Source organism: Chionomys nivalis, chromosome X (genome assembly GCF_950005125.1).
Source record: "Chionomys nivalis chromosome X, mChiNiv1.1, whole genome shotgun sequence".
Classification (NCBI taxonomy): Eukaryota; Metazoa; Chordata; class Mammalia; order Rodentia; family Cricetidae; genus Chionomys; species Chionomys nivalis.
The window spans coordinates 103,795-129,175 of NC_080112.1; the positions used below are offsets into that span (position 1 = coordinate 103,795).

Consider the following 25,381-nt stretch of genomic DNA (forward strand, 5'->3'; position numbering starts at 1 on the left):
ATTCATTTAAAATGTGCATAAGGAGAGTTCTTTGGATATACTCTGTATTCCCGCAGGTGTTAACATCCAAGGTGATGCCTGAATATGAGAAACTGATGACAACAACAAGAGTCTCCTGAACAAATTTAAAACTAAACTGGAAAATGAGGTGACAACTACGAAATCATAGTCATTCTGGAACCTGGAAAGAATCTACCCTCTTCTCCAAAATTTTCCTAGCCATTCTTTATCACCTTCATTACTAAATTTTTAAGATAAGTTTTAGTAGCACTCTTGAGATTGCTGTAAAGAGGTTCAATAATGTGACATAGTGAGCCCATTGAAGTAGAGTGCTAGCAGACATTTTCAGAATTCAATAATTTTAATCATTATGATGTGCTGAGAATAACAATAACCCCATTTTCAAATAAAAACAGATAATTCTATGGCTGTCAACATATACACCTATAATATAAACATTTACCCAACCAGTAGAGTGTACTTGCATCTTGATTTTGAACTTAGAGTATGTATTTAATTTTTAAAATATTTACCTAGTTCTTCATAATAATTTTAAGATTTTTGAATTCCTCTAAGAACTACAATAAATTTATTATTTAGAGTATCAGTCTATGCATCTGTTCTCATGAATGAACTGTACTATACTTCAAAGTATTCTATTTATCTTTGTCATTGTTCTATCTAAATTAAGAAATTTACAATTGAATTATCTTAAACATTTAATGCATATACTTATTGGTTAAAATGACTTTGAAAATAAACAAAAGTTCTTGAAAGACCAAGTCTTAAGCCCAGCATTCTTGCCATATAAATAATCAAGCATGTATAAACTATGGGATATGTAAACCTCACAGAATTTATCTTACTGGGACTTTTCCATAATGAGGATGTCAAGGCCATGTGTTCTGTGTTGTTCTTGCTTTGTTATCTAGCAATTCTCTTTGGAAACCTGGTGGTTCTTCTCACCATCAGGGGCAGCCAACCTAGTGAGCATCCAATGTACTTTTTTCTCAGCTACCTTTCCCTCATGGATGTGTGTTTCACATCCACATTGGCCCCTAAATTGATTATAGACTTATTGGTACAGTGTAATGCTATATCCTACAATGGCTGCATAGTCCAGATGTTTTCTGCCCACTTCTTTGGTGCCACTGAGATATTTATCTTGGTGGTTATGGCCTATGATCACTATGTAGCCATTTGCAGACCCCTTTACTATATGATCACCACGAACAGACCAGTGTGCTATGTTCTTGTGATAGTCTCAGTTATTGGTGCTTTTATGCACTCACTTGTGCATGTACTGATTGTTATCAGACTTCCTTTCTGTGGTGCCAATGAGATAGACCACTACTTCTGTGACATATTCCCCCTGCTGAAACTGGCCTGCGCTGACACAAGACTTCTCGTTATTATAGTCATTACCACCACAGGGCTACTGTCTATTTTGACCTTTGTTGCCTTGGTCATTTCTTACATCATCATTTTGTCCACATTGAGGATGCGCTCATCCAAGGGCCACTGGAAAGCTCTTTCTACTTGTGGCTCACATATTACAGTTGTATTCATGTTCTTCTTGCCAATCGTCTTTACCTATGTCCCAATGGGAGATTCTATTGGGGACGACAAAGTGTTTGCTCTATTTTACACCATGATTGTTTCTTTGTTCAATTCACTGATCTACACACTGAGGAACACAGATATGAAGAATGCCATGAGGAAGGTGTGGTGTCAAGAACAACTGTTTGAAGGAAAGTGAAGTCTCTTCTGGTAGAGCCTTTTGCTCAAGTTTGCTCTATGTACAGAATTAATGTGAGCAAACCAAAAAGATACCTACATGGATAGTGGCAAGCCATGAAGAGAAAAGACATCTAGCCACAGAGACTGTATATTTGGGTGAATCAATTTCAAGTCTTTTCTATTTTAATTTATGTAGAATAATTATATAATTTGGCAATTTTCACTCTACTTTGGGATACTGATGTTTGTCTGAGATAACTGTCATAAAGAAGTCCTAATCACATCCTTTTTCATGTTCCCACTACAGTTAACAAAATAAATGTGGGAATTGAACCACAACACTGTATTTGACTTGTAAATTGGTGTTATCCTCATATACCTCATGTTTCATAATCATGTTGGTGAAACTTTATGGACTTAGTTTATGTTGTTATTAGGAGACAGAATCTTACAGAAAACTCCTTGGTGCTCTGGCTATCCTCTCTCTTATTCATTTCTGCCTGAGCCTTAGTTGTGGGTGTATTTTGTAGATATATCCACGAAGACCAGGACTAACACCTCTGAATTTTGATTGGTTGCTGTTTTCTATAGTGATATCTTTCTGTTTAAAACAGAAGTTTACTTGATGAGGGGTCAGGACTACACTTACCTGTGGACATAAGGACAAATGATTATATGGTTTTTAGGGATTGTGCTGGTTTAATCAGTGGTTGTCAATTCCTCTCCAACAACCATGACTTCACTAGCATTGAAAGTTAGCTAGCTGTCCATAGGCATGATTCTATCTAACTGTATGAGTCTTCCATTCAATTAGAGAGCTGTTAGTTACTGTCAATACATATGTGCCACTATTTCACCCTTAGAGCTATCATGCCATTCTGGTTGTCAATGTGGTTTATAGGGGTCAAAGCTGAGAAAAGCTTTTTTGCCTCTCTCCTTTGGGAGTGGGATAGGTGATATTCTCCACCAAAGTACAAAGCAATTGGTTGTCCAGAGACAAATGATCAACACTGAAAACATACATAAAAGCAACATTATGTCAGCCGAATAATGGTGGTGCACATTTTTAATCTCAGCACTCGGGAAGCAGAGGCAGACAAATCTCTGTGAGTTTGAGCCCAGCCTGGCCTACAAGAGCTAGTTTCAGGCTTCAAATCTGTAGAGAAAGCCTGTCTCAAAAACAAAACAAAACAAAACAAACAAACAAACAAACAGTAACATTATATGAATAGAAAAGTTTATCTTTAGTAATACATAAATATTGCTAAATATGTGTACACATATAAGTATAATAAATATAACAATATGAATATATGTATATGTGTATGCATGTGTATGTGAAATAACAATTAATGTCAAAGTGGTAATGAATATGAAGGAAACCAGGAAGGAGGATAAGAGAGTTTTGGAAAGAGAAAGTACAAGGGAGAAATATAATATAATCTTAAAAACCCTGTATTTATACATTTAGAGTCTTTAAACAATTGTTTCTAAAATCATTCAGTGTAGTGTAAGCATACTATTATTTTAATTATTATGTCCATCACTGTATTTAATACTTAGAATACTAATGTACTATTTTAATTAGGTATTTTATATTAAGAATGATTACATGCTATTTATTTATTGCTTATTGGTAAATTGATGAAATAGAAATTTCCAACATTCATCCCCCTGTAATGAAACATGAATTTGAAAGACTATCAGTCTGTATACAAATCTGTTTTCATGAGAACAATGAAAGTAGATGGAAGATACCTACCTATCTTACCTATATAGTTAGGACAAGCATACAAAAATAAGTATAGCTAAAGTTAAAACTAATCCCATCTTGTCTTTATCAGCCTTTTCCTAATGCTGGCATAGAGAAAGGCACCTGCTAGTGTCTGTAGGTGAGAGAGGTAAGCACAATATTTCACCTTGGAGCAGTAATATTTAACAACAGTATGAAAATCATGATGGCTGGCTTGACTCTTGGCATTAAACAAGCCCTGGGATTCACTGCCCTTGTCATAGGGCTAGAACTACTAACTCAACTTCACTTATACTTTGGATCCATAAGGTTCCTCACAGGCTCATAAGTTACAGATTGTTCCTCAGCCATTGATACTATTGGGAGGTTCAAAATGGAGGAAATAGATCATTCAACTATGCTCGTGAAAAATATATGCTGAGATTTACAACTCCTTTCTTTCATTTTGATTCTTGGCTATCATGAAGTGATCATCTTTGATATACTATGCATTTTATATCTGGATATTTGGCCTTACCACAGCCTTAAATATTATGAGTCAAATGACCACAGAAAAAAAACCTCTGAAATTAAAAGCCCAAATAAGTGTTCTTTCTTATAGTACATTAGTATATATTAGATGTAGATATATATTTATATATTATGTAGCATATTATACATCATATATGGAAAGCTCATAGATATAGATAAAGATAATGGAAACATTACTAACTCAGCTTCCAAATAGAGTAAAACAAGGAAAAGTGTTAATCAGTGTACTTGTGTTCATAGACTGTGCTTCTAAGATTTCTCTGGTACCAAAAATGCTTCCACCATATTTGATCTAACCTTGCTTTATTGTACTAGTCTTTAGTCTCATTCAGTCACCAGGATTGACCACCACTCCTAGTAACCAGTGCATTCACAAATGAACTTGCCTAATCTCTAGAGCTACATATTTTAGGATAGAATGAGCTTGTCAGCCCTCTGTAGTGCCAGACAAGATATCAAAAATGGAAGGCTGTGTGACCTTTTTCTCTCTAGTTAGAAACAGTCATAAATTAGTTAAGATCTTTTTTTCTTTAGTGTTGGCATTATGTCCCATTGAGTGTTAATGGATTACTACTTGGTCTCTGCTCATTTTAAATTAAATGTTGATATATATCCTTATGTACACAAATATAACCTTCTCAATCTGTATAATGTTTTTAGGGCTGACCATTAGGTAACTAATTCCCATTCCACGGGGAAGATTATTTCTCCCATTCTCAGCATTTCTTAGTTACCTATAACTCTTTTGTAGAGTTGGGGCCTCCTGAAATTTGGGGACTCCCATGACCAAGTTAGCATATGTATCCTGTCTATTATTGTTGTTCTTATTAGCTCATGTTTAGTCAGTCATTGCTGAGGCTTCATGAGTATCGATTCTGACATTACTAGGAGACACAGTCTTATAGCAAACTCCATGATCTCATGACACTTACAATCTTTCTGACCAGGGTTGCAACCTGATGATTGATCCCTGAGCCTTAGTTTTAGGAGTTTTATTGTATAAACCTCATAATAGGCAATAAAATGTCTTTCAGAAGCCTTTATTAGAACCTCATTAAATTCAGTCTCCTTACACAGTTCAAAAGGGAGAACAGTATGTTTAAGCCCAGCTTCCAGTTCCACCAAGCAGTCTATTCTCTCTCTCTCTCTCTCTCTCTCTCTCTCTCTCTCTCTCTCTCTCTCTCTCCCTCTCCCTCTCTCATTAGCAAAATTATTAGCAGAAAATAATTCTTACAGGTCTTCCTAAGACAAAAGTTCTCCTTCAGAGGAGAGGATTTTCTAGTCTCTTCTTATTTTAGAAGTATGTTTGTTAACATTGAGGTAAAATGTAATGTCAATCTCATAGCACAATTGCAAGATTTTGGAGAATATAGGGAAGAGAATTTATGCTTTCAAGTAAGAATTTCTGTCTAGAGCACAGATATTATCATTACAGACCAAAAAGTTATAGCAAGTATTATAAACATTACTAAACACCTCCAGTCATTGCATAACAAAGAATTCATTTCTTTAATTTTTTTTAAAAATAAACTTATTTGCTTTGATAACTCAGGTTTATAAAAGGAAACTTTATAATTTGCTGTGGTATGAATATAAAATGTCTCACACAGGCTTTTGTTTTTGAAAATTAGTCCCTGACTAGTGGTACTATTTTGGAATGTTGTGGGAAATTCTGTTCACTGGCTTAGCTGGTCTATTTATGGTCATAGGGCATTGGTTATCAATTATAGCCTGCTCCATATTCATACCTAAACACTCCCTGTGTCTGCTTCCTTATCATTTGAGATGTGATAAAGCAGCCATCCTCTACCTGCTCAATTACTTTAGCCAATTTGCCTTTCCTGCTAGACTGGCTGGCAACTGTAGTGTACCAGCTGTGTGATTTGAAACATTCCCTCCCGGAGAGAGAAGGGATGATCACAAGATTCAGAAAATGAACAACACACAGGTGTCTGGAACTCCTTTAACTTAACAACATTCATAAAATGCCCTCCAAAAAATTCTGTGAACAGTAAATGATTAGTGAAGGAGGAAACATTTTGACAAGTCATGCTGCCTGTAAGAGACTACCCAAACATTGGGTTGCCTGAAAATCTTTAAAAGAAGTCCAGACTTGCAGCTCTCCTAGATAAAGGCAACGGGTGTGCTCTCCACTGATAAAGATACACTTGAGTCACCTGTGAATAACCCCTTATCCATACTGCTGTACGTTATCTCAGTATATCCCAATGGACGTTACTGAAATAATTACTTTGTTCTGTTGCTGCATACTCCCTACTTGGGACATATAGGTATTTGATCGTATCTCCCCCAGAAAACTTTCAAAGTCTCACATTGTACCCATAGTATTAGGGATCCTGCTATCTCCATTTCTGTAGATCTTGCATTAAAGCTATCAGCCACTGTGTCTACCTTTTTAAAAGCATGCTTTTGAGAGTTTGAATTCAGGTTTTCATACTCATGTGACAAGCACTTTCCTGAGTCTTCTTCCTAGTCTGAAGGAATACATTTTAATGAAATAATTTTATTTCACTAAAAATATATTTTTATACTCTATATACTAGCATATTGTAAGTACACAACATATATATGTGTACTCACATATGTATATATACCACATATATGTATATACACACACATTCAAGTATATCTATCTATATAGAACTCTTGGAGACTGACAGCAAGCAGAAGGTCTGCAACAATTTCAAGCCTGATTGGGATCAGTGCTAAGACAGGAAAACAGACATAGGCTCTCACACCAAATAAAAAACTATCTACAACTATATCTGCTTGAAAAATAAATTTTAGCTTTCTCCAATGGGGAGTTATTAGGTATACAAGTCACACTTCAGAGTATGTACCATGCCAAAAACTAATTGGCCAATATAAAATATACTCAATGCTATTTTTGTAGACATTTTGTCTCATATTGCTTTGCTTTGACAATTTTTGTTTTATTGTACTTTTGTTTATATAATTTGTTTTAGATTTTGCTTTTGTGGAGTGCATTTTTTTTATTTCTTTTGTTGTTTGTTTTTCAATGAGAACGGGAAGGAAAATATGGAGTTAGTGTATGGGGCCTGGGGAGAGGCTGAATGAAATTGGGGGATGAGAAAACTGTGATCAGAATACATTATAGAAATTTTTCAGTAAAACACACTAGTATGTTTCTGTATCTGACACATAAGTATAAGGTTTATCTATAACTCATTTAATTATCCTCTAAATGTTGCATTTAACAATGCTGTTTCACATGAGAGAAAACTGACTCACACAATTTTGTTGTGAGATATTTGATTGCAATGTGAAATCTGAGACTGTGTTAAGAAAATTAACCTTGTCGGTGCCAGCAGCTAATTGACAGGAATTAGCCTTAGAGAGAATGAAGGAGACAGGAATGCAGACAGCGATGCATAGGAAGGAATAGTGAGGGACATAGAGATTCAATCTTTTGAATTTCGTACCAGTGGAGAGACTCCTCTCTTGCTCGGTCTCCTGTCTTAAATAAAGGTCAGCTGGTTGCTTCTTGGATTCTCTGATCTAACATTTTTTTTCACTGCAACACATTACTCCCTAGTGTTCATTGGTAAATAGAACCTTAAAGACTTAGTTAAAGCCTACATTTGGTGGCCTGGCTGAATTCAGGGGGACTAGAAATCCTGCCATGCTACAGTCTTAGTGGTGGATTGTTGACTGTGGGGCCAAACAATGCAGACCATAGTTAAAACATGTGTAGATTCAGGTACAGCCATTAAGCCAACAGAAAAACTATATTTGTCATTCCAAAATGGACAGGACCACATAAACAGAGAAGGCACACCAACAGTCTGCTACTTTTCTTACAAGGATCTCTCCAAGCTACAGCCACCACTTATGGGGGACTCCACATAAGGACTCGGGAATTATGGAAGGGACCCTCACTCTGATGTTGATGTCACTGCTGCTGACAAATTGAAAAATCAATGATTTGATGAAAAACCTGGGAAATTCTTAAAGAAAGAGTTAAGAAATTTTCAAAAGAAAATTTCCCATATTCAGAATGAGAAATAACAAAATTCAGGGAGTTAGAACTCTTTAGTACTAGAATGTATAGCATAAAAGTGGAAAAAAAATAAATGAAGGGATAATCAACTTAGCTTTAATTGACATGATACTGATTACAATTACTATCATTTTAGTAATTCATATTTTACTCTTAAAAAGGTGCCAAATATTAAAAGTTAATAAGATGCAAGCTTTAGAAAGATTTACTATTGTTAAGATATAAGCTTCAGAGAGACCTACTAATAAAACTCAGATACAGACAGAGGAACTTAGACGAGTACCTGCATACCTATGCATGATGAAACTTAAGAGGGGTGGCAAAAGTTTATTAGAAACCAACATTAGATTCTCTAGCTACTATACAAGAGTGACCAGCAGATGGTAGGCACCCAGAGGTGATGTAGAAGTTAAAGTCATTTCATATGGTATCTTTTCAGCCTATGTGAAGCAATGTTAAAATCATTGGCAACTCAGAATTCACTTATCTCCCAAAACTTGAAAGATTTAGCTACAGCAATATTAGAAGCTGGCCCTTAATTACAATGGATAACATGGTGGAAGCAGGAAGCAAGAGCCATAGAACAATGAAACAAGGCTAGAAATATTGATATTTCCCAAGATCAGTTATTCAGTGAAGGCCAAATGCTGAATTTCAAAGAAAGTTTGAATTTGATGACCACACCTTTGTCCTATGTTGTTTAGCATCTTTGAATACTCAGGACAAGATTAATCAGAAAGGAGGTCTGAGTCATTTACTAAAACTATATATGGCACATTTAAGCCTTCACTAATTGATTGTTTTCAACTGTAAATAGAATAGCATCAGATCCAGAAGTCAGAAAAATATTAATTGAATCATTGGTTTTAGAAAATGCTAATTCAGAATGCAATGAGGTGATTAGGCAATTAAAGGCCAGATCAACAGCAATAGATAATTGTATTAGAAATACAGTTGACCTTCTCTCCTTTGATACAACCCAAAAATAGATAAGATTCCCTGAGAAAATTAGGAGCATGAGGGTGGTGGGAGAAGGAACAGAGGAAGGGGAGGAGGAGGGGAACAGGGAAGGGGCAAGGAGAACTTGAGTGAACTGTATTATTCAGATGGGGGGGATATCAGAAAAGAAGAGCAAGGAAAGAGATATCTTTATTGAGGGAGTAACTATGGGGCTAGCAAGAAATCTGGCACTATAGAAATTCCAAGAAATCTACAAGGATGACCGACCCCCTTTATGACAGACACATCAACTTTTAGAAAACAGTCCAAACAATGAACTTTTTATATTTCAGGAAGTAAAAAGAAATGAATGTATGAATAACATATCATCTTTTATGGGAGACCTGGTTGGAATTAGTAACACTTTTTTTTATAGATAATTTCTTTAGATTTATTTATTATGTATACAACATTCCATCCATGTATGCTTGCAGGCCAGAAGAGGGCACCAGATCTCATTATAGATGGCTGTGAGCCACCATGTGGTTGCTGGGAATTGAACTCAGGACCTCTGGAAGAGCAGTCAGTGCTCTTAACCTCTGAGCCATCTCTCCAGCCCCTTAGTAACACTTTCTATTGGCTAATGAGTAACAAGCTTCAGAGAAAATGATGTCTGGTACTAATTAATTTGGCATGCAATTTAATGCAACAAAATAAACATACTAAACATTCATATTATAATTCAATGCTATCCTGATGCTGTGCACAAACTTATTTTTTCTGCAAGTTTTGGGTATGGAGATTTTATTAGCAATTCTGACCAGTGAATCTACCCATATTTCATATTGAATCAAAGGAAATAGGGAACATGACTCACAATAGGAACAGTGAGTTCTCTTCAATTTGCTATTAAGAAAATGTGGTATTTTATGAGTACCTGCAGTAATTTTAATTACTTTCAGCAGACTTAGAATATAACTAAAAATGAAAAGAATAGCATCTTGTTTGAAGGATCTCTTCAAACAGAAACTAGAGAAAAAATGGGGAGTGCTGGCTTGATACACTGACTCAGTCCCTATGCCTGGTAAATGAGGAGACAAATGACTACTTCACTAGAAATGAACATTAAAAGATGAAAAAATGGAAAACTGTTTTACAGGAGTTTTAACAGTTGTGAGAAATATCTTTCTTCTTGTTGAACATGCATGTTAGCATATGGCTGTTGCATAATTTATAGAAATATTGCCAAATTTAAACATTCAGGGAAAAGAAGACCCAGGCATAAGATTTGAGAAAAGTTGTCAAGATATTACCAGAAAACAAGCAAAACAGACAGATAAACAAAGGAAGCAGAGAGTAAATCTAATATACTAGATTTTGTGCAAAGTCTGGCCACTTTTAAAAGTTGGGGCTAATCATTGCCATCCTCATTTTTTAATTTGTATTTAGTACATAAAAGAGTAATATATTTTTTCAGATTTTTTTCTTTTTCTTTATTTAATCAGGAGTAGTAAGAACACAGAAAGCAATATGCTATAACATATAGCTACAATATTCAGAAATGGTAATATTTGATATCTGGATTCATTCAGTCATAATTTTAACATGCCATAACTTTTTCATGGCATTTTTTACTTCTGCATTCCTTAGCGTATAGATGAGTGGGTTGAGAAAGGGTGTTCCAATTGTATAAAATACTGCTACCATCTTGTCCATAGGAAAAGTGGTTGGTGGTCGTGCATATATGAATATGCAGGGACCAAAGAATAGGATAACTACTATGATATGAGAAGTGCAAGTAGAGAGAGCCTTTTTCTTCCCTTCTGCACTATGGTTTCGCAGAGAGTGTAAGATGACAAAATATGAGATCATCAAAAGAACAAAACTGCTTGAGCAGATTGCACCACTGTTCGACACTAAGAGCAGGTTTATCATATATGTGTCCATGCAGGCAAGTTTCAACAAGGGCTGCAAGTCACAGCAGTAATGGTCAATCAAATTGGGCCCACAGAAGGGCAGTCTCAAGGCCAGAACAATTTGAGCAGTGGAATGTATAAAAGACCCTATCCAGGCGAGAACAATCAGGATGACACAGACCTGATGGCTCATGATGACTGGGTAACGCAAGGGTTTGCAGATGGCCACATAACGGTCAACAGCCATGAGAATAAGGACAAAGATCCCCATGCAGCCAAATAGATGGAGAGCAAAGACTTGTGTGATACATTCATTGTAGGAAATGATGCTCTTTTTAGAGATGGCATCCACAATGAGTCTTGGGGCTGTGGATGTTGAAAAGCATGAGTCAGAGAAAGACAAATAAAACAGGAAAAAGTACATGGGACTCCCAAGAGTCCGGCTGAACTTGATTGTCACAATAATGAATGTATTCCCCACCACAGTACCCTGGTAGAAAATTAAGAAGATTACAAACACCATTTTCTGCTTCAGGGCATCCTGTGTCAAGCCTAACAGTATGAACTCGGTTACACTGCTGTTCTGCTTCATTGTGTCAGTCCATGAGAGGAAATCACAGGTCAGAAATAATCTGAAAAAGAGAAATGAAAAGTACAAAATGCATGCTAAAATTGGAAGTTAAATAGGGTCCATCCAATGACTTATTGTTATTCTCTTTTTTGTATCTGAAAATATCAGTTCAATCATTATTAAATAAACTACACATTCAAATAATGAAGGAGCCATAGACTTTTGGATAGAAGCATTAATTTTGGAGGTATAACTTGAGTAGTTAACTTTCAGAATTAAATACCCCTTATTAGCTTATACGAGATCTGTTTATGATTAGTATGTTGAAAACATTCAAAATATTTTGCATGTTCAATTTAATATGCTTTTATTTTATTTGAACCCCATAGTTTCATAAAAAAGAAACTTATGTGCTATATATTTTGAACATTCAGGTAATGATCATTTAAATATGTGAGCCTAACAAAAGAGAAACAATGATCATAAAACTTTATATTTGAATAACAACCCTGTCTGTTTATCCCACAGTAAGAATGACTTAATTACATTCTCCAGTTCAATATATTCCATTTAAATAGGTCTCAAAATCTTGAAGCTGTTAGGATTACAAGGAATTTTTATCAGAAACACTAATGTGAACATGCAGGAAAGAAGAGAAAATATCTGAAATAAATCAGAACTTTTCTTAATTTTCATGTTTAAAGAGACATTGGTATTCCAGTTAATTACTGAAACTTTGATAGAATTCAAATTATGTTTATTATAGAGTATTTCATACACTGATACACACATATATATGTATATATATGCGCTTACACATGCATATATGTTTATTTACTTTGTAATTGTTTTAATTTTATATAATATATATATCAAGTCAAAATCAAAAATTTACCAAAGTAGTATTTATCAGATACACACATATAAACTAATTTTAAAAGAGATACTTTGCCCTGTTTAAATTAAATATATGAAATGTGCAGTTCGTTTCATTGAGTTATATGCTCAGATTCCAGCTGGGAAACTTCATATAACAATGCTTTAATAACTATCTTTTAAGCAATGTTGCTTACAAATATGTAAGAAAGTCAAAGTTACATTTGTTCATGATGTGAGGTTATATGTCATATTTTTAATGTATAAAGGAGGTAAAATACCTGCACAGTTACACAGAAAAGGTGTTTACCCTAGGTATAACCACTCACTGGAAATGAAAATATTTGCAGCCTTTCAATGGCTGCAAGAGTCAGAAAGAACTTGAATGTCATAAAATTATCACTGAATTAAAATAAATCTATGAAGACTTACATTAGGATATTTTTGGTCACATCAGTATGTCACTGAGCCATCACAGAAATACAGTTGCAAATATGAAGCATTTTGGCATTTTGAAGATGAAATGAATCTCTGGAAATATAATTACATGAGTGATCTGTAAAGATAGTTCTGAAACTGAGTATACTTTAAATACTTCATACACAATTACCACGTGGACATTAACTGAAGTCTCAATTTGTTGGATGTATTCCAACATCACTCTTTATGAATTGCCTTAGACAATGAAAACATTTTGGGGTTGAATTAAGTAAGATAAATATTATAGACAAATCTGCATATTTGGACAACATACACATTTATTAAAATATTTATTCATTTGGACTACAGGCATATGGATTCTCTATAGGCTAAATAAAGTGATACTTACTTGTAATTCTAGCACTTATAATGCCTTGGAAAATGGATGCAAATTTGAAGTCAATCTTTGCTGAACGTGATACTTTTGAAAAGAATAACAAGTACAGAGGGTGTTATACATGCAGACATAGAAATTTCATAGGATAGACTAATTCCCTATAAACATAATTAATCATGTTCTACAGCATTTTATATTTAGCTACCATTGAGAAAAAAATTTATTTCTATCATACTACATTCATGGCAAAATCATCAACTTTCATAAAGGATTTTCAGTAAAATATAAAATATTTATTACTTTAATAAATTTAATATTCTAATATCATCTGTCTAAACTTACTTAACAGTGCCCTGTTCCAATGGGAGATATCATATATTTTTAAATTTTGTTTTATCAATTTATATTGCTAAGTACTCCTTCAATAAAACTCCTAAATGTCTTATTCTTCAAAAGTTCCTAGTATATGTCAGACACTGGTCATGACATTAGTATAACTAATATGCTGCGGGCATGAGACATGATTAATTAAATACATATATTACCTGTTTGGTAAAATATTATGTGAGATTAAAGATTATGAAGAACAAAATACCACAATGTTGGAATGCATCTAATTTTAGAGTATATAAATCAGATTTCTCATAGTCACAGATAATCGAATAAGTAACTGAACACATTGGGGATAATAGAGAAAGCTCCACTGGACACAATTTTTGAATGATTTATGCATTGTGTGCTCCAATAATTTGAGCATAATTATCTACCTGACTCAAGAAAGCTGGTTAAAGAGCCTTACCCCTAGAGAAACAGTGTGGGAAGGACAGAGTTCTTTCAGAGGATGAATAGGATAAATACTTAATTTGTCAAGTGATAAACATTTCAAGAGCCATGTTAATGCATATTGTAACATACATATACATCAGACATGATACAAATGACACTTGGATAATTTGATATTTCATACCAAATCCACAAAGGCTTCTATCAATAATGACAGATATAACCAAATCTTGTTTAGAATTTAAAGACATGTCAACACTTGTAGCACATTTTTATAATGCAAATAAATTTAGACATTATGGAGAACATTTTGGAATTTTCTAAAAAATGAAACACAGAAATGCCTGTGATTTAGCAATTATCCTGTTGGCAACATATGCATAGGAAAAGAAATCAGTATTTCTTAATTCATAACATTACTATGATTATTGTATCCTTATTAACAACACCCAAGATAAGGAACCAACCATAAGTTCCATCAACAGTGTTGTAGTTTGCCATTGCAGTAAAAAACAGCATAAATAAAAGAAATCTGGGAGAAAAGGGTTTATTTGACTTATATATTATAGTTCATCACTGAGAGAAGCTAAGACAGCCACTGGAGACAGGAAATGAGGAAAAGAAAAACTGAGAAGGAATGCAGATTCCTAGCATGGATTTTAACTGACTCTGGATCCACTAAAATTGACATCCAAGTTTTGTATCACCAAGAGATGATTTTATAAAGAAAGTATAGCATAAATAGGCTAAGAAATGGTATTCAGCCATAAAATAGAAGGAATTTCTGGCATGTACAACAGCATGGACAAAGCTGAGAGACAATATCGTAGGTTAAATGAACCGGACACAAAACATAATAAGCAAAATCTCATTTATACTAAAATCTAAGACAGATTCACAGCACAATGGTGGTTTCTAAAACACTAAGATGTAGCAGACAGCTATTGGTCAAGAGACAAACATAGACCTGACTTGAGATTTATCATACAAATGTTACCTAAAGATAAATAATAGTAACATACTGCATTTCAAAATTGTTAAAGCACATTTTAAATATAGTTACCACAAAATACGTGAAGTGATGAATCAATCATTTTAGTTTAGTCATATCTGTCTATCATCTTGCTTTTTATGTATCTATATATCTATATGAACATTTATCATCTTTTTCTTACATCCATCATAGCATCATCTAACTCAAAACTACATGTAATTTTAATTCATTATCAATGAAAGACCTTTATTAGAATATTACAAACTGAGAAGTAAACTTTCATATGCATCTTACTCTATTTCACATGTTGATAAATGTAGGAGCTTAACTCACCTAGCTGTAAATTGAAATAAGAATTCAGAGAATTTATAGCAGATATGCATTTCAGTGACTTCCATCAGAGTCTCACTAGAATATTGGAAAGTCATGTACCTTGGTCCAAATTCATCATGTGTGTTATAAAATCCATTTTCACACAGCATTTTGAGAGTGTGACTTTTCATTTGCACTCCCAGGAGTATTTAACACTAATGATGCTATATGCAGGAGTCTAGGGAAAGTCATTTTGTAAGGTGAAGGAAAATACAGAATATTAGTAGTTAATTTAGAGCAGAAAAACAGTAGATTATACCTTTCTCAAGCTGCTATTTCAGTTCTGTAAATAAAGTTGTGGGGGATGAGTTTTATGTAGAACAATGGTTTGACTGGGTGAATGCTTTAACACCATGGCTTCATGGTGTGGATGGAAGTATCTTGATTGGCCTACAGGAAAAGTCTGGTTTATACACTGTTGGGATATTATAAAAGGGAGAATTATCATGATTTCACAAGGTTTCTACAGAATTCACAGTGACTTATCTAAAAGAAAGGTATTCCTGCAGCTCTGCAAAACGCATTCTTCACAATATTATATTTTTCGTGAAATTGTCTAGTTGTCTGTCAACTGTACATTTGCTATTTAATACATGTGGACTCACCACACTTTGCCATCAGGGAAATGCAAATCAAAATGACTCTGAGATACCATCTTATATATGTCAGAAAGGCTAAGATGGAAAACACTGATGACAGCTTATATTGGAGAGGGTATTGTGTAACAGGAACACTCCCCCACTGCTGGTGGGAAAGCAAGCTGGTATAGTCACTTTGAAAATCAATATAGTTGTTTCTGAGAAAAATGGGAATCAATCTATTTCAAGACCCAGAAATACCACTCCTTATGCATATGCCCAAAGGATGCTCAGTCATACCACAAGAACGCTTGCTCGACTATGTTCGTAGCATCATTATTCATAATAGCTAGAACCTGGAAACAATCTAGATGCCCCTCAAACAAAGAATGCATTAGGAAAATGTGGTACAATTACACAATAGAGTGTTACTCAGCTGTAAAAAAATAATGACCACAAAATTTTCAGGCAAATGGATGGAACTAGAAAAAAAATATTCCTGAGTGAGGAACATTATTAACAGATTTTATGCCATAAATGTCCCAGCCCTGCCTTGCTTAGTCACTAATTCTTACGAAAAACAAACTAAAAGAAAGTTGGGAATATCCTGTGACTCTAAGTTCTTTATCAAAGGCAACAGATGCACTGCTTGTAGTCATATTGATCTACCATCTTTCTTTCTTTTCTTTTTTCTTTTTTTTGGGGGGGGGGAGGGGTTTCAAGACAGGGTTACTCTGTAGCTTTGGAGCCTGTCCTAGAACTAGCTGTTGTATCCCAGGCTGGCCTCAAAATCACAGAGATCTGCCTGCCTCTGACTCCTGAGTGCTGGAATTAAAAGCATACACCCCACAGCCTGGCTCTTTACCATCTTTCTTAAGGAATCACTGGAAGAAAAATATTGTACACATACGGGCAAAGTTCACCCTGAATTCCAACAGTAGTGTCACAATCTTCAGATTTTAGATGTAAGTCACTTCAAATAGACACCGAGGTGGAAAGCTCCTTTGCTTCTCATGTTCCCTTAATATTCTCTGTCTCTCTATTTTCTCACAGAAATTACAAATTTATCACTGTCATTCACCTCTTTTGTGACCTATTTTTTTTTAACAATTCCATCACTGACAGTGACACCAACAAGGACTGCTAAAATTATCTTTGAGTGACCCAGAAAAAAACTATTTTATGCTTTTCTCCTGTATTATATTGTCTTTGAATGTTGTATTTATTTATTTTTAAATATTTATTTATTTATATATTATGTATACAATGTTCTGTCTGTGTGTATGCCTGCAGGCCACAAGAGGGCACCAGACCTCATTACAGATGGTTGTGAGCCACCATGTGGTTGCTGGGAATTGAACCTTTGGAAGAGCAGGCAATGCTCTTAATCGCTGAGCCATCTCTCCAGCCCCCTCTTTGAATGTTTTAACACTTTGCAAACCTAAATTACATGCCCTTATAAATTCCTCAGATCTATCACCCACTTTATTTGTGAAGATAATGCATTATGGGCATCAGCATAACTGATAAGGATGCCCTTCTCCCCTATCACCATATGCCAAAAGCAATGCCTATTCTAAGAATAGGAAGTAAGTGTTTTATCCAGGAGACCTTTACATATAGTTAAGTTCATATATAAGCCCATCATTTTGATAAGCATAGTCTGATACACCAGCTTGCCTCCATTTTTGGATTAAAAGTCATCTTATAGTAAAGAAAAATTAGATTTATTCCTGTTATGATTAAATCTGTTTATCAAATATTGTCCTATGTCCCAGCTATAACCTGAAGTACAAATGATTCTATCCTGTCTGTTTCAAGAAATGGCAACAATACTTTTGTTTCAAAAGGTTATTATGACCAACTTTTTTATTACCACCTATTTATATGACCATCTGTTATGACTACCTTGTTTTTTTATGATTTATAAACTTTATTATTAACCAAAACATTTACATTAAATAAGCACCAAGTTAACCAGATCCAATGTCTATACATCTCAGTGAACTATACAGTTAGAATAGCCATTCTGTAACTATGGAGCTTTACATAGGATTTTATACTTTCACTGTCAGGTATATATTTGTAGGTACTCATTCAAAACCAAAACAACAACAAATTAATAGAATTTGAAATACAGTTAGCTTTATATCCCCATTCATTAACTTGTTTTCATCACCTGCATTCACTCTTTTCTCATCCCCTAATATTTCTCTTCTTTTTCTGTTTTCTACAAGTTTTCTTTTTATTTTATTTTATTTATTTTTATATTATTTAATTAAAAATTTCCACCTCCTCACCTCCTTCCATTTCCCTCCCGCTCCCCCATCCCCCTTCCCCTCCCTTTCTAGTCCAAAGAGCAGTCAGGGTTCCCTGCCCTGTGGGAAGTCCAAGGTCCTCCCCCATCCATCCATTACTAGGAAGGTGAGCATCCAAACAGACTAGGCTCCCACAAAGTCAGTACATGCAGTAGAATCAAAAATTTATGACTACCTTGTTTTGAACACCTTGCAAACACATCTCTGTTTCACAGAAGTTGTTATGAGCAACTTGTTAAGTTCTGTAACCCCACCTATTTGTCTGCCAAGTCCCCCATTTGGAAAACTACTGAGTTATAAAATTCTCATTTTCACTACATGCAGTTCTGAATTCTTGAAACTTGCCTATGTGAGAAATCAACCTATGTGTAGTATTAAAAAACTGACTTTAATTAATTGCTTGTTTTAATTAATAAAGCTGTGACAATTTGGGTTGATGTTCTTTCTTCTTTCATCTTTGGGATTAAGTTCTTTACTCTCTAGTAATTACAGTTATATCCATCGGAGTGAGCTAAAGGCAAAAATCCCCATCTCTTCACTGTCCATTTGTCTAATTTCAATTTCTACCTAGTTGTCTTCAGAAATTAATCTACCATGTTGCCGAAGTACAGCTAGCTTCCACCTCAAATCAACTAGAGAATGTTAAATAATCCTATATGAATTGGATATCACTTTATTATTATGCTTAATTCTTTGTAATAGTTACAGGCCATCCATACTGCAGAAGTTTACAGCAACTTTTGTCTTAATGACCTGTCATGTGGTGATCATCTGATACATGGCAATAAAGTAGTTACACCTCAACACAAAGTGCAGAGCTTTCACAGTTATAGTATACTTTGCACATAATGTCATTCTTGCATGTCCAATATGGATTAAATGATAAATGGGAAATTATTACATGAAGGTTTTTTTAAATGGATATTCTGCATTGCTGGTGGGAATGCAAGATTGTACAGCCCCTTTGGATGTCAGTGTGGCAATTTCTCAGAAAATTAAGAAAGATAAGGAAAATGTAGTATATTTACACAATAGATCACTACACAGCAGAACAAAACAACATCTTGAATTTTGCAGGAAAATGGATAGAGCTAGAAAATATTATTTTGAGTGAGGTAACACAGGCACAGAAAGACAAGTATCACATGTTCTCACTCATTAGTGGTTTTAAAACATGAAGCAAAGAAAACCAGCCTACAAACCACACCCCCATCCACTCCTCAGAGAGGGCAAGGGACACTGCTTTGGGGACAGTCCAAAGCCCTCTCTACTATATCTAGGCTGAGCAAGGTATTCATCCAAAGAGAATGGGTTCTCAAAAAGCTGGTACAAGCAGTAGGGATAAATCCTGGTGCCACTGCCAGTAGATCCCCAGTCTGCCCCAGCCATGCAACTGTCAACCACATTCAGAGGGGCTTAATTTGGTCTTATGCTTGTTCCTTCCCAGTCCAGCTGGTGTTGGTGAACTCCCATTAGCTTAGGTAGACCTTTTCAGTGGGTGTAGCCATCATGGTCCCGACATCCTTGCTCATATCCTTTTTCATTCCTTTCACTGTTCACCTGGACTTTGGGAGCTCAGTCTAGTGCTCCAAAGCAGGTCTCTGCCTCTGCTTCCATCAGCAGCTGGAGGAAGGTTCTATGGTGATATCTGAGATATTCATCAGTCTGACTACAGGGCAAGGCCCACTTGGGCACCCTCTCCTTGTAGTGGGAGCTGCAGGGCTGCGTTCCTGTCACCCAGCTCCTGGCCACCTGGCTAGCTTATGCCCCAAAATAACAACACACAAACTGTATTCTTTTAAACACTGCTTGACCCATTAGCTCTAGCCCTTACTGGCTAATTCTCATGTCCCGATCAACCCATCTCTAATAATCTGTGTAGCACCAGTCTTACCAGGAAATATTCAGCATGTCTGACCTGGCGGCTTGCTTCATCGCATCTGCCTTGAGGAGCAGCCGCATGGCATCTGAGCTCACTTCCTCTTCCTCCCAGCATTCTGTTCTGTTTACTCCACCCACCTATGTTCTAACCAATCAGGGCCAAGCAGTTTCTTTATTAGCCAATGACCTTCCTCCATCATTTCCCCTTTTTCTGTTTAAACAAAAAAGAAAGGCTTTCACTTTAACATAGCAAAATTACATATAACAAAACAGTTATAAAGCAAGAATTACAGTTATAATATTTACATCTATTTTATCTTTATCATAACTAAGAAAAACTATAACTATCTATCTATTCTTCAACTCCATCAAAGACTCCAGAAGGATACAATATGACCTAATTAAATGAGAAGTAAGCAACTTAAAAAACTCTAGAAATCACAGAGACATCTCGCTGCCTGGACAGTCACACAAAGTTCCTCTGTACCATTGGGGCATCCATCTTCGGCCTACAGGTCCATAGTATCCAGAGACATTTCCATGAAGCAGGAAATTTCAAAGGCAGATCAGTCACTATCTGCTGTGTCCTGCAGAATGTCTCACAGACTCCTTCATGAATCAGGAACCCCGAAAGATCATCTCACCTTTAGGCAAGTTTAGCAGTCCTCTTTCTGCGGGTTCTTTGTGTCCAGTTTATGCAGCAGTTCAAGCAAGAACAGTTTCTTGCCCAAATGGCTATCAAACTCCATAAGGTGCCTCTTCGATGTCCATCTTCTTTCTTCTTGAAATAGATTGGTGCTGCCAGGAGCAGAAATGTCTCATTGTCATGAAAAACCCTAAGTCATTAAAACATTAAATGTCATATTCTGTAGTCTCCAAAATATATGAAGAATGCCTATCTGAAATATATCTATGCAGATCTAGAAAATCTAACTAACATAACTACGAGCTTGACTATTATCAATGATTATCCATTTACAACCTATATACATTACATTTTTAAATGAACCACACAATCACAATATCTTAATCAATATCAGAAATACATACACATATAACAAAATTGACCTTAAAATCTATACCAATGCAAATTATTCATATCTATATCATATCCCCCTTTAAATATAAAAGAACATTTATAGACCATATTTGGGAACATGGGCGCAGTTTTTTCTCTCCAAACTGCTTCCTGCTGAATGGGGGCGCTGTTATTTAGGTCTTTCATGGTATAACCTGTGTTCTAGATTCATCTCAGTCAGCAGTTGAGTGAAGTGACTTTTTGAAGGTGTTCACAGCAACCCTTCAGTAGGGCGTGGTCCATCATACCATATTGGGATCTAAGCAATCCATAGAGTCTCATCCTCTGTGAAAACAAAAGAAGAAACTCTTTTCCAAAGTATCATATCCTTAGATCCAAATTTTAAAGTCAAGGTATCTTCAAAATATATATGTTGGATTAGTTCAGCAGCATTTATAAACAAATATCTTTTAGCATCTGTTGCTCCTTCCTTAGCATTCAAACAATTCAAACAGAGCATAATAGCATATAGTATCAAGATTCTCATTGTATTTTCCATCTTTGTGCGCTTTATTTTAACCTCTATTTTGTTTATTTTTACTTTTGTTTTTTTTTCTTTTTGAGACAGGTTCTCTGTATATCTTTGACCTGGAATAACTCTGTAGACCAAGCTGTCCTTGAACTCTCAGAGATCCTTCTGTCTCTGCCTCCCAGGCATTGGGATTAAAGGTATGTGCTACCATACCTTGAAGTCACAGAGGTCAATCTCCCTCTGCCTCCCAAAGGTTGGGATTAAAGGTGTGTACTACCACACCCAACTACTCTCTCTCTTCCTTTTTTTACTTTTAAGAACTTTAACTTTTAGCCTGCATATATTTTTAAACACACTGTAAATCATTTAAAGGTTTTCTTTGTCTTTGAATCTCTCTTTACTGTATATCTCTCTTTTTCTGACCACACAAGCCTTTAAATTACTGAGCAATATGGGTAGGATTAAAGTCGTGGCTTTGCCAGCTAGATCCAGCCCATTCCTTAGCCTTCCAGCCTCATGGCAGAGGTACCGACTGTAGCCATTTTTATTGCCACAACTCTATGGCGTTTCAAGGTCCCTGCCAGCAAGCAAGCTTCGGCAGCTTGTGCTTGCAAACCACATGAAGCACCTGCCTGAAAGAGTCAGAGTTTGCCCTGGCAGGAGAGCCCAGAAAGCCAGCATTTTAAAACAGCACAACTTTTTCCTGCTACGGCTGAAAACCGAAAAGCATTCGGTCAACTTTTTATCAACACTATTTAAGTGTTTCTTGACAGGACCTCTTAAGAGCTGCAGAGTTTTGCAGCTAAAGCTGAGTCAGGAAGTCTCTCTTAGATGAGAACACTTGCTTGCCTCTAGCAAGCAGAGCAGACCCGAGAAATTGCTGCTACCAAGAAGCCATGTGGTACTCTATTCTTTCCCAAGCTTTTTCAGGCTTTCTGTGGATGCAGTTGTCCGCACGTTGGGCAACGATTTTGTAGTGGGAGCTGCAGGGCTGCATTCCTGTCACCCAGCTCCTGGCCACCTGGCTAGCTTATGCCCCAAAATAACAACACACAAACTATATTCATTTAAACACTGCTTGGTCCATTAGCTCTAGCCCTTACAGGCTAATTCTCATATCCCGATCAACCCATCTCTAATAATCTGTGTAGCACCAGTCTTACCAGGAAATATTCTGCATGTCTGACCTGGCGGCTTGCTTCATCGCATCTGCCCTGAGGAGCAGCCGCATGGCATCTGAGCTCACTTCCTCTTCCTCCCAGCATTCTGTTCTGTTTACTCCACCCACCTATGTTCTAACCAATCAGGGCCAGGCAGTTTTTTTTATTAGCCAATGACCTTCCTCCATCATCTCCTTCAGTGTCTATGGTCTTAGTTGGATTCATCCTTGAGAACTACTGGTAATTTCTCTAGAGCCAGGTTTCCTCCTAATCCCATGATGGTTCCCTCAATCAAGATATCTCTTTCCTTGCTCTCTTCTCTGTTCCACCTCCATCCTGACTTTCTCCCTCAATTTTTCCTCTCCCCTCCCCTTCCCTCTTCTTCTCCCTCCACCCTTCACTCTCCCTTCATCGCCATGTTCCCAATTTTGTCAGGTGATCTAGGTTGTTTCCAGGTTCTGACTATTACAAATAATGCTGCTATGAACATAGCTGAATATATGTCTTTGTAGTATGATTGAGCATCTTTTGGGTATATTCCTAAGAGTTGTATTGCTGGATTCTATGGTAGTTTGATTCCCAATTTTCTCAGAAACTGCCATACTGATTTCCAAAGTGGTTATACAATTTTCCATTTTCTCGCTTTCCTTTTAGTAATTCTGCACAGTTGCCCAAACTCTAAGCTACATGCGTGAATACTCTACACATTGTCTCTTAATATGCCCCATTTCCCAGGAGACTGATTTTAAAATTCCTTTACTAAGTCTGCCTGCTTTCTTGAATTATGACTTATGAACTCTCACTTTCTCTACTTAATCCTTCTACAAGAAGCTGTGGGCTATCTCTAGCTTGCCTACTCTATTATTTTTTTTTGTTCTGTTGTTTATTTTTTTTCTTTCCTAAATTTTGATATAATTTTCACAAGTTTCTGAGTAATTTTTGAATTGTTTTATCTATGACCTTGAAAATTGAATCATTTGTTTCCAGTGAAATGGGTTTTTTAAAACAAATGGGAAGGTTTTTTTTTAAGGGGAGATTTAGAACTCTATTTTCATACTAATCTTCAGAGAAATTGTTAACAATTTTAGGATCTTGAAAGGTGTCTTCTGTAGGTCACAGAATAGACTGCAGTCTTGATCACTGAACACTTCCCTCCCTGGCAATATTTGCAAATAACTTTTGAGTTCACTATGGGGGTGAAATCTCTATACCCCTGCACCTTAATGTAGCAAATCTAATTTAGGGCAGTATGTAAAAACATGGATTCATGATTGAAATTTTCTTGTACCCATAATATTCTCTTTTTTGGTTCTTACCATTATCAACATCATTACTCATTCATACTTTTCCTTTTTTCTCCTCTGGCAACTTTAATGTAAATGAAGCCACCTCTTTAACTCTTGTCTTGTAAGTGAATTCAAGGATGACTCTTTTAATATTGCGAAAGTCTAAACAGACAGTACACATTAGATGCACTATAGTGTCTGGAATGCTTTTGGTTAGCTGAAGAAGAGACACTTCAGGTGATAATGCTACCAACAGCATCAGTGTTCTATACAATTATTTGTTAATATATTCCCTCTGGAGGGTAAAAATAACTTGTTTTTCCTGCATCCTGTGGGAGAGTTGTCATCAAAAGGTGTTGGGCAGGTGAGACTCATGTAGCCATTCCTCTAACTGGCGACAGAAATATTTCCACAATGTGAGTTCAGAAATATATTATTACTTATTTGGTAAATACATGCATTTTAATGTTTTAACATACTGTGTGAATATATGATTAGAATATTCTACTATAATCTGGAAAACAAGCATTAAATTTAATAGCTCAGTATGCTTTTAAAGGGTTAGTGATATAGTAAATATGAAATTCAATCTTTGGAATAAAGGTATTCTCTAAAGTCGATAAATTCCATATAATAATGAGGTATGTGAAAGTCTATCATTATTGTGTGGAGAGTAAAGGATGCATTTGACATATTAAGGTTTAAGATTTTTTTTCTTGAGATGCTAAAATATAGAAACATTCACAAATGTTTTCATGTAAAGTGGCTGGATGAGATTAGACTGACCAAGAACTATCCATGTGCATCAAAAACTTAGAAGATATTATGTCTAACTATAATTTGGAGAATAGTTTAATATGGAATAATGGCCCTGGATATACTTCTTCGAAAGAGCAGCTTTGTGATGAGCAAGGCAATACTTGAGTATATTACTGTATATCATAGTATTGTATGTATATTCCTTACATGATTCAAAGGTGTTATTACAAATTTTTACCTTATAATAAACATACACCTGAGATTTACTTTAAGAAGTTGACTAACTACTTCTCAGATAAACTTCAGACTAATCAGTGAGGACAGTTGATATATATATATATATATATGTAATAATAATAATAATAATAATAAATCATGTGTATGGGGTGTATGTATGTAATAATAATAATAATAATAAATCATGTGTATGGGGTTTCCTAAAATCTCACTAAGTATCTGCTTCTTCACAAATATCAGGTATCAACTTATCAACTCTAATACTTTCATAATGCATC

The 25,381-nt window shown here is 35.5% G+C and overlaps 2 protein-coding genes across 2 annotated transcripts; one reads left to right on the forward strand and one right to left on the reverse strand.

Moving 5' to 3' along the window:
- Positions 1-832: 832 nt before the first annotated feature.
- Positions 833-1,759, forward strand: LOC130867229 (olfactory receptor 4P4-like). Its single transcript, XM_057758969.1, has one exon. The coding sequence runs from the start codon at positions 833-835 to the stop codon at positions 1,757-1,759; it is 927 nt and encodes a 308-aa protein (XP_057614952.1).
- Positions 1,760-10,589: 8,830 nt separating this feature from the next.
- On the reverse strand, positions 10,590-11,513 carry LOC130868027 (olfactory receptor 4C11). The gene has a single exon (XM_057760260.1). It carries the CDS (start codon positions 11,511-11,513, stop codon positions 10,590-10,592), a length of 924 nt encoding a protein of 307 aa, XP_057616243.1.
- Positions 11,514-25,381: the final 13,868 nt, after the last annotated feature.